The sequence below is a fragment of the Ascaphus truei genome, chromosome 2 (genome assembly GCF_040206685.1).
Source record: "Ascaphus truei isolate aAscTru1 chromosome 2, aAscTru1.hap1, whole genome shotgun sequence".
NCBI classification, from domain to species: domain Eukaryota; kingdom Metazoa; phylum Chordata; class Amphibia; order Anura; family Ascaphidae; genus Ascaphus; species Ascaphus truei.
The window spans coordinates 313,513,475-313,530,974 of NC_134484.1; the positions used below are offsets into that span (position 1 = coordinate 313,513,475).

Below are 17,500 nucleotides of genomic sequence, written 5' to 3' on the forward strand. Positions count from 1 at the left end.
CACCTCCCATGTAACTATGGTAACTGATGATATCACCATTAACTATAAAATATTGGGGGTGAGGACTTAAGGCCCACATAACAACATGGAGGAAGTAGGTGGGGGGTCTCATCATATTAAATGTTAATTGTGTAACTAATGTAACTGTATGAAGTCCTCTTTATTATTTTCAATAGTTCAGATGTGTGCCCCTTTATTGGTAGGCCCACTGAAAGGGATTATAAATGAGGAGTCAAGCCGTGTGGACATTCCTGGACTAACTGTGTTCACCATGAAAACCGGTCCTGTCTGGAGTCAATAAAGAATGTCAAGTTATTGTTCAATAAAACGTCTCTACTGCCTTTTATCATCTCAACAATCTACTTCAAAGCTTACACATCTAGCCTGCTGGACATCAGCCCCTGACATCCAGATAGAGTCCAGTGCACAACACCTGCACTTCTACATTCACCTGTGCAACCACTCCCTTTTAAGCCGGGTAAGGAGAGGAGTTACACATGTATTATCCTAACTCTGTGCTCAGGAAATACTTGAAAACGAGTGGTAACTGTCAATGTATTAATTTCTGGTAAAACATTTTATAAATAAATGAATGAAAAAAATTGGTACAATAGTTGGGTACCACTTTAAACCAGCCTTGTTTCCTTGTAGGCTAAAAAAAAAGTTAAAAATGTGTGATCTGATATTTCTCTGGTTAATCGTAACGCTAATCACCTTTGTGGATGTCTTTACTAGTATCGATACGTTCAATTGGTGTAACGTCACAATAAAACATTTAGCAAAACTTTGCGGATCTACCCCAATGTAGGTAATGTATCAAATGGGGCACTGTATTAATATTTCTTTTTTCAAAACTAATCGATAGAGTGCATTGCGTTAACGAAAACAATTTCTTCATATATAATCAATAGCGGCATATAGTTCAGATGCACTGTAGCAGATGTTATTCCCCACATTAACAGAAGAAGTGTCAAAGAAACGATTGCGTGCATCAATAAGAACACACTTGTTACCATTGTTTTCATGGTATTTCGTCTAATAAATATTGCATTGCATTAATGCGTGCAATATTGTGTATTGGCCTGTCATTACTCATTTTCTTACCTTTATCGCAAGTTTTATTAGCATTTGTTCGAAGTGTGTCAGGTTAAAAAAAATATATACAGCTGAACCCCGTTATAACACGGTGCTCGGGGGCCACAGAATGAGACTGCGTTATAACCGGGATTTTTTTTTAAAATTGCCGCCGCGATCAGGGGTTCCGCGTCCGCTAGAGGAGAGCTGGGATAACTCTTCAGCTCTCCCTAAACTCTGCCTTGCAGCAGTACCTCAAAGCAGCACTTACCCAGCATCTGCAGCAGCAGCTGATCTGTGTGCTGAGCGGGAGAAGCTGATGAGTCTGCGAGAGGGGGGGAGCAGGGGAGGATCTCATGCAGTCTGGAGAAGCCGGGATGCCAGCTGTCTGTGTGAGTCCCCTGGCCAGGAACCAGCTCCCTTCTCTCCTCCCTCCCCCAGCGGAGGTACAGGGAGGTGTGTGTGTGTAACAGACTGAGGGGACAGTGTGTGTGTAACAGACTGAGGGGACAGTGTGTGTGTAACAGACTGAGGGGACAGTGTGTGTGTGTGTAACAGACTGAGGGGACAGTGTGTGTGTGTGTGTGTGTGTGTGTGTGTGTGTGTGTGTGTGTGTGTGTGTGTGTGTGTGTGTGTGTGTGTGTGTGTGTGTGTGTGTGTGCCATGCAAGGCAAGCACTAGTTGAAACTGAATATTATGATTATTACTAAAATCGCTACAAACATGGGGGCTATGACTCATACAGGGCAGTGCTCCAATGAAATCTCATGTGGTCTGGAAGGTTATTAGCACTCCGTATATCGTGAGTACAGTCCTTTGAGCACTCATTTAACCAGTTCTAGAATTTACCTGATAACCTGTGCTCATCTTTAGAAACATTTCTTTAGGACTCAATATACTTGTTACAATCAAGCAATTATGGTTGTTTCCTAACCCTTGTATTTGGGACTAAGACAAGCATATGTTTGGGTCTGCGAGAAACCCTTTTGGGTCTAAATAGGCACTGATACTTTATGCACGGCTGACATGTGCCTTCTACTACTCCTTACACTGAGAATTGGGCTACAAGAAATACACATATATATATTACCATGAGTCAACTTACCTTTACTTATTAATATAAACAATTATCTATAAGCAAGCTAAACTAAGTTGTGGCCATGCAAGGCAGCCACTAGTTGAGACAGTGGAATATAACTATTGCTAATACCAATAATAAGTTTGAGGACTATGACTTAGGCTGTGTTTATAGATGCATCGTGCTTGCTGATCCACGCTGAGGCGCACTTAGTATATAATCTGAGACCTATTATTTATTATTGTGCCATTCTGAGTGAAATATTCCGCTCACGTGCTCACGCGTGCGCAACCTCGCCCAGCTTTTCGCTACAGGCAAATCTGTGTTTCAGCGCTTGCTGGAGAGGAGGTGCAGTCACAGCCGTCCAAATCAGAGCCAAGCTCAGAAATGAGCTTAGACCTGAGAACGGCCATTGTTCCCTCCGCTCCCCGTTCCCTCCACTCCCTGTTCCCTCCGCGGTCGAGCTAATTTAAAAAAAATTGAAAAACAAAAAAAGCCTGCCGCGCACCCGATCGGGAGGAGGGGGGATGAGGGATGTGTCCCCCTTCTGCCCCGATCCCCGTGGCTGCCTGCCCGGGGCAGGAGATAGAGGGGGGGGTAAGCGGGTGAACAGTGTGTCCCCCCTCTGCCCCAGTTCCCGTGGCTGCCTGCCTGCCCGGGGCGGGAGATAGAGAGAGGGCGGGGGAAGTGGTTGAACAGTGTGTCCCCCCTCTGCCCCGGTTCCCGTGGCTGCCTGCCTGCCCGGGGCGGGAGATAGAGGGGGGGGGAAGCGGGTGAACAGTGTGTCCCCCCTCTGCCCCGGTTCCCGTGGCTGCCTGCCTGCCCGGGGCGGGAGATAGAGGGGGGGAAGCAGATGAACAGTGTGTCCCCCCTCTGCCCCGATTCCCGTGGCTGCCTGCCTGCTGGGGCGAGAGATGATGGGGGGGTGGGGGAGCGGGTGAAGCAAGCAGAGCAGTGGTGGGAGCGGGGTGGTGTGCGGTCGGCCACTGGGGTGGGCGATGGAGGCGAGGAGCCGGCCGCTCTTCTCTCTTTCCCCCCCACTTTGTGTGTGTGTGAAAGAGAGAGTGAGTGTGTGAGTGTATGGGAGAGAAAGTGTGTGTGTGTATGTGTGTGTGTGTGCAGTGTGCAGTGTGCTGTGAGAGTGTGCTGGTGCTGTGTGTGCTGTGAGTGTGTGCAGTGTGTGTGTGTGTGCAGTGTGTGTGCAGTGTATGCAGTGAGTGTGTGCAGTGTATGCAGTGAGTGTGTGCTGTGTGTTGGTGCTGTGTGTGCAGTGAGTGTGTGCAGTGTGCTGTGTGTGTGCAGTGAGTGTGTGCAGTGTGCAGTGTAATAATTCGGGGTCCATATATATATATAAATATCCATGGATATAGTGGATATATATTAAATGAGATATATATATATATATATATATATATATATTTTTTTTTTTAAATATATATATATGATATATATATTTTGGATATCTATAAGACTGAAATAATGTTTGTGTGTGTATTTCTTCCCCCTGTGTGATTGGCCCTGTGTTCCCCCTGTGTCATTGGCCACGGACGCACCCCACACCACCCCCCCGCCCCCGTCACCCCACCCCTCACATTGCACCTCTTGCCCTCACTTGGATTTGGAACCTCACTTAGCAGGACCATCTCACTTGCAGTTGCAGTTGGAACCTTACTAACTTGGCGAACCCACACACCTCCCCCCGGCCACACCACAAACAGCCGCCGCTCCTCGGCGTAGGCCTCACCTCTCCCCCACCACAAACCCCCCTCCCCCCGGTCACAACACTAACAGCCGCTCCTACCGAGCACACTCTCCCCCTGGCTTCCCCGCTTACAGCCAGCGGTGTGGGGGGCGAGAGGCGGCACCACGCGGGAGACCAACTGGAGTCCCGGCCCTCTCTCACTCCTGCCCGGCCACCGATCGCTCCATGCTGCCCTACGGCCGCAGATGGAGGACGGGGCCGGCCAGACCACACCACGGAGTCCCTCTCCTCCCTGAATCCCTTACCTTACATTTCGAGGAGAGGGACATCCGAAACCGCTGCTAGCGAGGACCGGGGAGTCATGCATGGGGGGGACAATGATGTGCGGTTCAGGGGGGGGGATAATGTGAGGTGCAGGGGGGAAAGACAGGTGTGGGGTGATGAGTAAAGTTGGGTGCAGGGGGGGTGGCGAGTGATGTGGGGTGCAGGGGGTTGACAGTGATGTGGGGTGCAAGGGGTTGACAGTGATGTGGGGTGCAGGGGGGTGGAGAGTGTGGGGTGCAGGGGGGGTGGAGAGTGATGTGGGGTGCAGGGGGGGTGGAGAGTGATGTGGGGTGCCGGGGTGGAGAGTGATGTGGTGTGCAGGGGGTGAGAGTAATGTGGGGTGCAGGGGGGGAGAGTGATGTGGGGTGCAGGGGGGTAGAGTGATGTGGGGTGCAGGGGGGGCTGTTTTGTGTGGTAGAGGGGCTGGACAGTCATGTGGGGAAGACCGCAGCTGTGAAGGAGGGGGGGGCCATCTGTGAAGGGGGGTAAATCCCGGGCAACGCCGGGTATATCAGCTAGTATCTATATATATATCTGTATATTGTAAACAAATAAATTATCATATATATATATATATATATATATATATATATATATATATATATATATATATATATATATATATATATATATATATATATATATATATATACAGTGTTCGACAAACCTATACATTTGCTCGCCCCAGGCGAGTGGATTTAACATCGTGGCGAGCTCCTATTGGCCCAAGCAGCACACGTTTGGTACTAGGTGGCGAGTAGATTTTTTTGTGTGGCGAGTAGATTTTTTCGTGATTTGTTGAGCACTGTATATATATATATATATATTGTGACATAGTCCAAAGATGTTAGGCAGCTTTCTGCCCCATTTTAGGTCAGAAAGTGCAGGAATAGTTAAAAAATGATCCGTTCCACAGCTTCCCATTAACTCAGGCAGCTGGATGGAAAATCCAGACCACAGATTACAATGGCTCTAGTTCTCCCTCACCTGCTCTTCTAATCACATGCACAGGTATTTAGAGCAGAGAGGTTTTGCATTTCACTCTCTCTCCTTAGAGCTTGGAGGCTGGGGGTATCGCTGCTCCCCGGTATCCAGTTTCGGGGTGGACGGCCCCTCCAAGTGTCACAGTACCAGAGGATTTGCCTGGACACTTGGGACCGAGTTCCCACCACGAACAGATAAGACAAAACAAATGGTTATTGTTGTTGCTAAAAGACTGTGCTGTATCTAGTGACCCTAAATGAGAGAGCATTGTTTTAAGCTGGGGAACCAGGTTAGTTGGCCAGCAGCTGTTAGAGAGACTGATTCTGTTGTGTAGTTAGATCCCTGAAAGGGATAGGATTTCTTTATATGATTTTGGTTTTATTTCTTAAAAATAACAGTGTGGGAAATACTGTAACACTGAAATGTGTGAACTGCTGAATGAAAGTATCTGAGTACCTCTAATCTACACTTGTTAAAGCTGCAGTCCCTTACTTGGATGAAAATAAAGCAGGCAGAAGCCTGAGTTAAGCAGCATAATACTTTGCATGATCCTATTTTTGTATAAATAACCCTAGAAGACTGTGTCGGGAAGAACCCAGACAGACGTCAGCGCTACAAAAGATGGGCGTTTGTCACAATATATATATATATATATATTGCTCTGATACAGAATCCTGTCCCCCTGCCCTAGCTCGGACACAGATCCATGTCCCGCCTCGCCTCCGCCCCACAAGCCCCGCCTACCAGAGCACACGCTCTGTCTGAGGGGCAAGAACATGAAAAGCAGCCGCTTGGTAAGCGAGAGGTGAGCATCAGCACTGGAGAGCGCGGCCACTCTCCACTATAAACACAGCCTTAGGCCTGGGACATAGTGGTTTAATCAGTGCGGAGGCGCGCTGAGGCTCAGGGAAAGCGGTGCTTTCCCTGGCCTTACACAGCGCGCCATCCGTGGGCGTGTCGGGGGCGGGTCTGGTGGCGGGCCAGTGACGTCACTGAGCTGGTTCGCCCTCATTGGGCGAACCACTCATGTGACCGGTCCTGCGCTCCGGCGAGCACCAAATTTGAAACCTCAGTGAGACACACGCTTCCCCAAGCGTGCGGACGCGTGCGCGAGCCCCTGCTAAAGCCGCTCTCACTGCGGCTGCAGGGGCTCAGTGCCGAGCAGCAGCGCGCCTCAGCACGGGTCAGGGCATAAGCGCTGACCATGCCTGAGGCCTTATGCATAAGCTATCTAAGCTACAGCTATCTAAGCTACAGGTAAAAGCATTTACCACGGTTCCAGGAAACGTGAGAGCAGCAGGAAGCGCACCCGCGGCTTTCTGCAGGTGCACGGAAAGGTAGTCTGGCTACATCTTTCTTTTTCTCTTCTCCTCTCTTTTTTTTACTAGTTATTTATTTGACATTATACAGTAGTTGTTGTATAGTTTTATACATGTTCTCCAGCATTTTGTAAACATTAATGTACTTGGAGTTGAAAAAAGTACAAGCTTTCAAAAGCGATTCCTCAGGTGTCAGTTCTCCAACTGTTTTGTTACTTGATAAAGACCATAATAAATGTTGCACTTGTACGTACCTGGCATATTGCTTGATCCTACAATTTTCATTGTACTTTGGCTATGAGTGAAAGTTGGCTCTGTAGCTACAGAGGTTGGCAAAGAATCCAACTTTTCCATAATTGTGAATGATTGCACTGTGGAGAGATAACAAACAAAATATGTCAAAGAAGATAATGTACAGTACTTGTCCATTGTGCATACAGTACCTCCTCACCCTTGTAAATCAAATTAATCAAACACAAGTATATTCCACAGAGCAATATAATTAGGATGAGGCCAGTAAAATACTCTAGGGTCACCACTGTTTGATGATCTAGTATAAAAGGTAATTCGGTCCCTACCCCAATGAGCTTACAATCAAGTAGACATGACAGTTTACTGCATATGTTGCAGAGGGCGATGTTAATATGTTTGATCAACATGTTTTTAATCGTTTTTCAAGATTAAGATAAAAGCAACTGTACATAATATGTAATAATAATAAAAGTACATTCTGCCATATTTACCAAGTACTGCTATGCCTTAAAACCGTCCAGTGATAAAAGACACCTTATAGTCCTGATCTTTAAATCATGAAATAATCCAGCGGTGCGCAAACTGTGGGGCGCGCCCCCCCAATTATGTAGGGGGGGCGCGGACTGCTTGCAGGGAAACCTGGGTGCGGGCAGAGCTTTGCACGGGCAGCCAGAAGCTCCGTGCTGCTGCTTCTATGTGTCTGTGTCTTGCAGAGGGGGCGGGGCTTCTCTCTGCACACAGACGGCCCCTCCTTCTCTTCCTGTCTGCTTGCTGCACCAGTTTTCAGCAGCATGGGGGGTTGGGGGATCGGAGCATGTCGCCCCCCCCCCCGTGTGAAAGTGTGTGTGTGTGTATTGAGTTTGTGTGTGTGTGGGGGGGGGATTGAGTTTGTGTGTGTGGGGGGGGGATTGTGTGTGTGTGGGGGGGGGGATTGTGTGTGTGGGGGGGGGGATTGTGTGTGTGTGGGGGGGATTGTGTGTGTGGGGGGGGATTGAGTGTGTGGGGGGATTGAGTGTGTGTGTGTGGGGGGGGATTGTGTGTGTGGGGGGGGTTGTGTGTGTGTGTGGGGGGGGATTGTGTGTGTGTGGGGGGGGGATTGTGTATGTGTGGGTGGGGGGTTGTGTGTGTGTGGGGGGGGGTTGTGTGTGTGTGGGGGGAGATTGTTTGTGTGTGTGGGGGGGATTGTGTGTGTGTGTGTGGGGGGGGGGGAGGGATTGTGTGTGTGTGGGGGGGGGGGGGATTGTGTGTGGGGGGGGATTATGTGTGGGGGGGAGGATTGTGTGTGTGTGTGTGTGTGTGTGTGTGTGTGTGTGTGTGTGTGTGTGTGTGTGTGTGTGTGTGTGTGTGTGTGTGTGTGTGTGTGTGTGTATGGGGATTGAGTGTGTGGTGTGTATGGGGATTGAGTGTGTGGTGTGTGTGTGTGGGGGGGGGATTGAGTGTGCGTGGGGGGGATTGAGTGTGTGTGTGTGTGTGTGGTGATTGAGTGTATGTGGTGAGTGTATTTGCGGTGAGTGTGTGTATGTGGTGATTGATTGAGAGAGTGTGTGTTGTAATGCAGTGGTGCGCAAGCTTGGGGGGCAATGAGGCGCAAGATTATTTAGGGGGGCGCAGGCAGCGTGCGACGAAAACTGGGTGCGCGGGCCGGAAGACGCTGTGCGCGGGAGGACGCAAAAGCTGTGCGCGAGGGGCGGCCAAGAAGATGTGCATGGGCGGGCAGCTGAACATGTGTGCGGGTGGCTGAACAGGATAGTGCAGGTGGCGGCAACGTGATGGTGTGTGAGCGCACGCGCAGGGGCTTCGGAGGTACGGGGAGGAGCACGCCCGAGCACGGTGAAGTCAAACGTCCCTCCTTCGGTGTGTCTGCCCTGCAATAGCGCTGTGTTTCTGCTCTCCTCCGCTGGCAATCTCCTTCGCTGCGATCCTCTGCAAGTGAAAGGGTAGGCTGCCAGTATATCAATCATACTATGAATGTACAGAAATAATTTAAAAAAAAGTGAAAACACAACATTGAAAACGGAAAAAAAAAATAACACTGTAGGTAGGAGTTGGATGACAATGGGGATAGCAAGACAAAAAGCATGGAGGGGAAGGAAGAAAAAAAAGGGGGGGGGGAGAGGGAAGGGAGGTAGCAAAGAGGTGGATGAATGCCCCCCCAAAGGATTGCCTTTGTGCACGTACGCTCTCCCAAGCTTGGCGCTTGGGGAGACAAACAAAATTGACTTTGAAGTGCGCTCAGCAGCAGTCAATACACACACACACAGCCACACACAAACACACACAAATAGCCCCGATCCACGCTTGCAAAATTATGCAGGACACCCTGTGCTCATGCTTGGAGAGTTGGTGATGTCACCGCTCTCAGCGGCAGCGTGGACGCAGCCTAATTTTGCAAGCGCAAGCTGTTGAAATATGTAAGTATTTAAACATATTTGGATTTATATTGTATACCGTTTAATAAAGGGTTTTTTTTTTTTTTTTTTCATGTGATTTTGATTACATCAGGCAAGGGGGGCCCCGAGAAATTTTATGGATGAAAAGGGGGGCTCGGCATAAAAAGTTTGCTCACCCCTGAAATAATCCATAAAGAAAAAAAATTGCTAATTAATCCCCAAATTTAAGTAAAACAATTTCTTATATTTACATTTACATGCTTTCATTTAATTTGTGGGGGGGGAGGGGGGGTTAATTATGCATTTTGAATAGTGAAAAAATGGAGAATGTGAAAGTAATTTGAGAATTCACTTGTTAAACTCGCAAATAAGACAAGTATTATTACGTTTCAAGGATCAAAATAAAATTTATGAGAAGGTTGCTGGTTGCAGGCAATTATTTTCAGGATTATTTGACTATATATATATATATATATATATATATATATATATATATATATATATATATATATATACAGTGTTCGACAATCCTATACATTTACACGCCCGGGGCGTGTGGATTTAACCCCCGGGCGAGTAAATATTGGCCCAAGCAGCACACGTGTTTTTTTTTTTAAATTTCCCCCGTTCACGCTCAAATTTCCCCCGTTCGCGCTCAAATTTTCCATGCTCGCGCTGAAAAATAAATAAATAAAAAAACTCCCCCTACCTGACTGCTGATTGGCGCGCGCTCCCAGGCTTTGTGGGCGCGCGGCCAGGCTCTATATGAGCCCGCCCCCAACGAGCGGCCATTCTTTCTGCCCGGACATCAAGAGTAAGTACTCGCCATGCTGCGGCCCCTCTGCTCCTTCCCTGCGATCCCCCTGGTCCCCACATGGCTCCCTACTCCCCACCGCGGCAGCTCTCCTGTCCCCTTCCCCTCCTCTTGTCCCCTTCCCCTCCTCCTGTCCCCTGCTCCTGTCCCCGTCCCCTGCTCCTGTCCCCGCCCCCTGCTCCTTTTCCTGTCCCCTCCTCCTGTCCCCTGCTCCTGTCCCCTTCCCCTCCTCCTGTCCCCTGCTCCTGTCCCCCTCCCCCTCGATCCACCGATCGCTGCCCGGGGCGGGAGGTCCCCACTGCTGCCGCCCGGTTGGCGTGCGGGGGGGGGGGCCTCGGCCCTCACCACGTGACTCCCACCTACCCTGCCGCCTCCCCGCAAGCTAGCTTCATGACGCCGCGGGCTGGGGGGGAAGAAGCAGTCTGCAAAGCTGCTTGGCCGCACACTGTGAAGACATGCCAGCGAGGGGAGCAGGGCAGTGGCGGCCACTGCGGGGCTGACTGTCCCTTGGGGCGCCCGCTGGGGGATTCCTCGCCACGTGCATCCCACCCACCCTGCCACCCCAAAGCTTCCAATACGCCCCGCGTGAGGTATGGGGGGGGGGGTTGTCGGCATGCCCCCACCACGACCGGGAGATGGGCGCGGGTGGGTGGGGGAGGAGTGTGGTGGTGGTGCTGGTCGCGGCCTTTCCTTACCCCCCCCCCCTCCCGTGTGTGTATGGGAGCAAGTGTATGGGAGCAAGTGTATGGAGCAAGTGTATGGGTGTATGGGAGCAAGTGTATGGGTGTATGGGAGCAAGTGTATGGGTGTATGGGTGTATGGGTATATGGGAGCAAGTGTATGGGAGCAAGTGTATGGGTGTATGGGAGCAAGTGTATGGGTGTATGGGAGCAAGTGTATGGGTGTATGGGAGCAAGTGTATGGGAGCAAGTGTATGGGTGTATGGGAGCAAGTGTATGGGAGCAAGTGTATGGGTGTATGGGAGCAAGTGTATGGGAGCAAGTGTATGGGTGTATGGGAGCAAGTGTATGGGTGTATGGGAGCAAGTGTATGGGAGCAAGTGTATGGGTGTATGGGTGTATGGGAGCATGTGTATGTGTGTATGGGAGCATGTGTATGGGAGCAAGTGTATGGGTGTATGGGAGCAAGTGTATGGGTGTATGGGAGCAAGTGTATGGGAGCAAGTGTATGGGTGTATGGGAGCAAGTGTATGGGAGCAAGTGTATGGGTGTATGGGAGCATGTGTATGTGTGTATGGGAGCATGTGTATGTGTGTATGGGAGCATGTGTATGTGTGTGACACCAGAGGTACCCCCCCAATCAGTCACCCCCCCCCAATCAGTCACCCCCCCCCAATCAGTCACCCCCCAATCAGTCACCTCCCCCCCAATCAGTCTCCTCCCCCCACCCAAATCAGTCACCCCCCCCAGTCAGTCACCCTCTCTCTCTCTGTGTATCACCCACCCTCTATGTGTGTCACCCACCGTTTCTCCCCTCTGTGTCTCTCCCCCACACCCTCTCTCCCCCACACCCTCTCTCTCCCCCACACCCTCTCTCTCCCCACACACCCTCTCTCTCTCCCGCCACTCTCTCTCTCCCCCCACTCTCTCTCCCCCCACTCTCTCTCTCTCTCCCCCCACTCTCTCTCTCTCCCCCCACTCTCTCTCTCTCCCCCCACTCTCTCTTTCTCTCCCCCCACTCTCTCTCTCTCCTCCCCCCACTCTCTCTCTCTCTTCCCCCCCACTCTCTCTCTCCCCCCACTCTCTCTCTCTCCCCCCACTCTCTCTCTCTCCCCCCCACTCTCCTCTCTCCCCCCCACTCTCTCTCTCCCCCCACTCTCTCTCTCTCCCCCCACTCTCTCTCTCTCTCCCCACTCTCTCTCTCTCTCCCCTCCACTCTCTCTCTCTCTCTCCCCACTCTCTCTCTCCCCCCCACACTCTGGATCTCTTATTTACCCTATATATCTTAACTGCCCTATTCTACACCGAAATAACCTATACTGCTGTCTTCCAGATCTGACTCAAGCTTCACACGGAAGACGCTTCACACGGAAGACATCGGAATCCCCCCTAACCCAGAAGACAGGTAGGGAACACATTCCCTCCAATGAATAACATTGCGGGAATGAGGGTACCTGGACATTGGGGGACTGCGGATCAGGTAAGATCCCAGGCGGGATTGCTGCTTTAGATATTATGAAGCAGGACGTCCAGACACTGGTTAAGAGGTTCAGGAAAGTAGTCATTCACACCTGGCTTTTATTTCTAGATCTGACATTTACACACACACGTAACAAGGCCTAATTGTAGTATAATGTAATACAATAAATACATTTATGTCAAAAATGAATGTTGTTCTGACTAGGAATTTATTAAATGTATTTTATTTATATATTTTATTTTAAAGCGGGGTTGGGAGCGGGACTAGGGGCGGGGTTGGGAGCAGGACTAGGTGGCGAGTAGATTTTTTGGTTGGGCGAGTAGATTTTTGGGTGATTTGTCGAACACTGTATATATATATATATGTGTGTGTGTCAAATAATCCTGAAAATAATATATATATATGAAAATAATATATATATGAAGTTCACACATATCTTTTCATCTGTCACACTGTCTCTCTTCAACAATATCTTTGCTTTCCAGGTCAGATTTTTCCATATCCAAAATGTTGACCTAAATATTTCTCTAAAACCATTTTAGTGTACTTTCTAGTCTCCTATTTCCCATCACCAGGATTTATTCAATTCTCCCTCTTTCAAAGTCTTGTAATTTATTTCATAGTTTACGATTTAAAACAGGTACTTAATCAATATTAACTTTTTTACTAGCTACCAGCAGTTCTTCTGAAATTCATATCACTTGCATTACATCCAGTGCACGGGCAGTGCTAGTGAGGCTATAAGTCCTGGGAAACTAGTACAGCTAAACCCCGTTATAACGCGCCTCGCTATACCGCGATTCGGTTATAACGCGGTTTTCCCATGGCTCCCGTTTAAAAAAAAAAAAAAAATTTTTTTTACATTTTAAAAAAAAATTTTTTTTGCACACTGCACACACTGCACACACTGCACACACTGCACACACTCACTGCACACACACTGCTCATTGCTCACACTGCACACACACTGCACACTCTGACACACTGCACACACACTGCACACTGCTCACACCGCACACACTGACACACTGCACACACACTGCACACTGCACACACACTGCTCATTGCACACACTGACACACTGCACACACACTGCACACACACTGCACACTACACACACACTACTCATTGCTCACACTGCACACAAACTGCTCACACTGACACACACTGCACACTGCACACACACTGCTCATTGCTCACACTGCACACACCTCACACTGCACACACACTGCTCACACTGCACACACACTGACACACTGCTCATTGCTCACACTGCACACACACTGCTCATTGCTCACACTGCACACACTGACACACTGCTCACACTGCACACACACTGACACACACTGACACACTGCTCACACACTGACACACACTGCTCATTGCTCACACTGCACACACTGACACACTGCTCATTGCTCACACTGCCACACTGCTCATTGCACACTGCACACACACTGCTCACACTGACACACACACACACACACACACACACACATAAATCAGCCTTACCTTACCTTGGGGATGATTTTGAGGCATGTGGCTGCAGGGTGGGGGTGGTGCTGCGGTGGAGGGGGATGATGGCTGCTGCGGGGGCCCCCGATGCTGCGGGGGCTGGTGGGATGGCTCGGTGCAGCGCGGGGGGGCATGGGGGGGGGGGGGGGGGCAGGATGACCCTGCGCTACGGCAGGGCCAGGGGGCCCTGTATTGCGGCGCGAGGGCCCTGTGCTGCGGCGGGGGGAGCCGGACCGGAGGGGAATCCCCCCTCCCATCTCCTGTCACGCGGTGGCAGGGAGAGCCGGACCGGAGGGGAATCCCCCCTCCCATCTCCTGTCACGCGGGTGGCAGGGGGAGCCGGACCGGAGGGGAATCCCCCGTCCCATCTCCTGTCACGCGGTGGCAGGGGGAGCCGGAACCGGAGGGGAATCCCCCCTCACATCTCCTGTCACGCGGTGGCAGGGGGAGCCGGACCGGAGGGGAATCCCCCCTCCCATCTCCTGTCACGCGGTGGCAGGGGGAGCCGAACCGGAGGGGAATCCCCCCTCCCATCTCCTGTCACGCGGTGGCAGGGGGAGCCGAACCGGAGGGGAATCCCCCCTCCCATCTCCTGTCACGCGGTGGCAGGGGGAGCCGAACCGGAGGGGAATCCCCCCTCCCATCTCCTGTCACGCGGTGGCAGGGGGAGCCGGACCGGAGGGGAATCCCCCCTCCCATCTCCTGTCACGCGGTGGCAGGGGGAGCCGGACCGGAGGGGAATCCCCCCTCCCATCTCCTGTCACGCGGTGGCAGGGGGAGCCGAACCGGAGGGGAATCCCCCCTCCCATCTCCTGTCACGCGGTGGCAGGGGGAGCCGGAACCGGAGGGGAATCCCCCCTCCCATCTCGTCACGCGGTGGCAAGGGGAGCCGGACCGGAGGGGAATCCCCCCTCCCATCTCGTCACGCGGTGGCAGGGGGAGCCGGACCGGAGGGGAATCCCCCCTCCCATCTCCTGTCACGCGGTGGCAGGGGGAAGCCGGGACCGCGGGTAAAAACACTGATGCGGCGGCCATTTTTTTTTTTAAATTAGCGCGACCCCGTTAGTAACGCGGTGGTCTCGGGGTGGACCCCGAGGACCGCGTTATAACGGGGTTTAGCTGTACCAACACCACGTTTTGGGTTAATTCAAAGACAACCTAAACAATTTTTATTAAAAATCGTAATATTTTTCAATTAATTATGTAACCCCTCCTTGCCCGGCTCGCAAAATTGAGGGTCACATTTGAGTGTGGTCGAATAGATGGGTGCAGGTGTTTAGACTTCCTCATACCTTTTCCTCAGGATGCTGGCAACAGAGGTGGCGGGTGTTGTAAGCAAATGTAAAAAAAAGGTTGTGTGTGCAGAGCACGCGCTTTTTAAGTGAAACTTCTTTATCTTTTGTCACAAAAATTGTATTTGTGATGGTGATGTTTTCAATGAAAAATCAAAAAAACACAATTTCAGTGACAAAACGCAAAGAAGTTTGACTAAGGCCATGATTATACAAAAAACGTGCGCCGCGTTGGCTGGAGCGACGCCGCATAGCGCCAAAACAAATAGTATGCTTCCCTGCAAAGCACATATACAAACCGCAACTGTCGCACCGCTTGCTACTGCAATGCGGGCGACAGTTGAGTGTTTTTGACATTTGTTTTCTGGTTGTGACGCAGCCGTCCAATCAAAAAACAGATTTCAGCCTTGTCTCCCCTGCAGTCGCGCGGAGAAGAATGTGCTTGTTGCACATGTGGCTCTGCGACGTCACAAAAGTGACATCACAGATGCGCGTGCACGCATTGTAGTGCACTGGTATAACCAAGCCCTTAGAATGCACGTGCTCAGTACACATCCCTTGTTTTAGCTAGTTGCACTTCTATATTTATAGTAACTGTGAATTCCTTGTGTGTGTGTGTGTGTGTGTGTGTGTATCTGTGTGCGTGTGTGCATCTCTGTGTGTGCTTATCTCTGTGTGTGTGTGTGTCGGTGTCTTTGTGTGTGTGTGTGTGTGTGTGTGTGTGTGTATCTGTGTGTATCTGTTTGTATGGTGTCTGTCTCCCAAGTGTGTGCTGCTTCTCCTGCACATGCGCAAAGCGCCGGCAGCTGCTGCCAATGCTCCAAGCGCCAGCGGCTGATGCGCGAGCCCCGGCAACAGCCTCTTTTGCCCGTAATGGTGCGCGCCGACCTCTTTTGCCAACAATAACGTTACTTCCGTTACTGTACTTCCGTCTCCCAAGAACGACATTTGTGCCAGCTACGGCTGCGCTTATAGTTACGGCTACAGCGACGCAACCGCGTGACGTCAGTCGTCGTTGTAATAGCGACTCCTGCTTATAGTGCAGGAGACAGGAGAGGGAGATCGGGGAGTGTGGCGGAGGCGTGGCCGTGAGCAGGTCGCCCTCATTGGCTGAACCGCTCATGTGCCGCTGACGATCGCTGAAGAAGCCAAAATCATTTGACTACCAGCGATCGAGCCCACGTGACGTCAGCCGTCGCTGTCGCACCCACGACGGACTGCATGTACTTGCTACGGTGCTGCACAACGTCGCAGTCGCTGTAGCCCTAACTATAAGCGCAGCCGTAGGCTGTGATTATACTGAAAAGCGCCGGTGGCGTCGCATAGCACGACGCCCAAAAACAAAAGACATAAATCCAATGAAAGTTAACATATCAGTGCCGGCGTGCGTGCTGCCGGGAGCTGCAGGGCGGACGACTGGAGAGGAGACAGAGGATTTTGTTTTGGGCAGCCGACGGTCGCGTCATGTGAGAGGTTCAGCCAATGAGGGAGAACTATTCACGGCCACGCCTCCTCTTCTCTCAGTCTCCCTGGTATAAATCAAGATGCCGCTCGGCGGCTACACAGTGTGACGTCACAGAATAGTGCTGCCGCCCTGCAGCTCTTGGTATAATCGAGGCCTAAGAAGCTTCACTTCAAAAGGAAACCAGAGACTTTATTAGACATACTGGTTACTTCATTTAGAAAGACAGGTTTCATACATTCTTCTTCCCTGGGTGCTCAGATAGCTTCCCAGGGAGGCACACATGGCTTGTCACCTTCCATTGCCCTGGCTTAAAGGGAACATGCAATCTCTGACTCCAGGTAATTGGAGCCATTCCCAGGTACCGTCCAGGACTTTGTGTTTGGTGTACTTCTTTCGAGGTTCCCATCTACCTGTCATCCTTACAATGACCTACCAGTCCATACTATAGAAACATGGTGTGCATAGACATAGAATTGGCGTTACAGCAACTCTAGCTGTGACACTTCCCTGGACCCTGATCTAAGGATCCCTTACTTGAAGTATTACTCACACCTTCTTTCAAGGAAAGATAGCATTCTTCAGCATCCTTAAGCAAAGGTCTCCGGAGCTGAACCGCGTAGAATGCAGCTCCGGGACCGCCTGCCTCCCGAGATACAGACCTCCGTATTGTGAACCCAGCCAGGGCTCCTACCGGCACCCCAAACGGAGGTAAGTCTCTCGGACAGCAGGGGGTCTCCAGAGCTGAAATCAAGGTGGTTCAAATATATATTCATATGTATATATATATATATATATATATATATATATATATATATATATATATATGAATATATATTTGAAGATCAGGACGGGGGAGGAGATCGGGGGAAGGGACTAACCCAGAGCTGCCTGCCAGCCCTCTTCCCCGCGTTAATACAATCAGGGAGGGGGATTATTTATTAAAAAAAAAAAAGCGACCTAAATCCAACGGGCGTGTGGTTATCATTAATTGTCGAACACTGTGTATATATATATATATACACAGTGGTTGACAAATCACCAAAAAATCTACTCGCCACACAAAAAAATCTACTCGCCACCTAGTACCAAACGTGTGCTGCTTGGGCCAATATTTACTCGCCCGGGGCTAAA

At 50.6% G+C, this 17,500-nt stretch overlaps 1 protein-coding gene across 1 annotated transcript in view; it reads right to left on the reverse strand.

Annotated features, from left to right (window-relative positions):
* Positions 1–17,500, reverse strand: part of ZPBP (zona pellucida binding protein) — a 229,959-nt gene that overhangs the window by 195,826 nt on the left and 16,633 nt on the right. Inside the window, exon 2 of the mRNA XM_075586462.1 lies at positions 6,736–6,852. Within this exon, the coding sequence (XP_075442577.1) occupies positions 6,736–6,852 (117 nt within the window). The remainder of the gene's footprint in view (positions 1–6,735; positions 6,853–17,500) is intronic.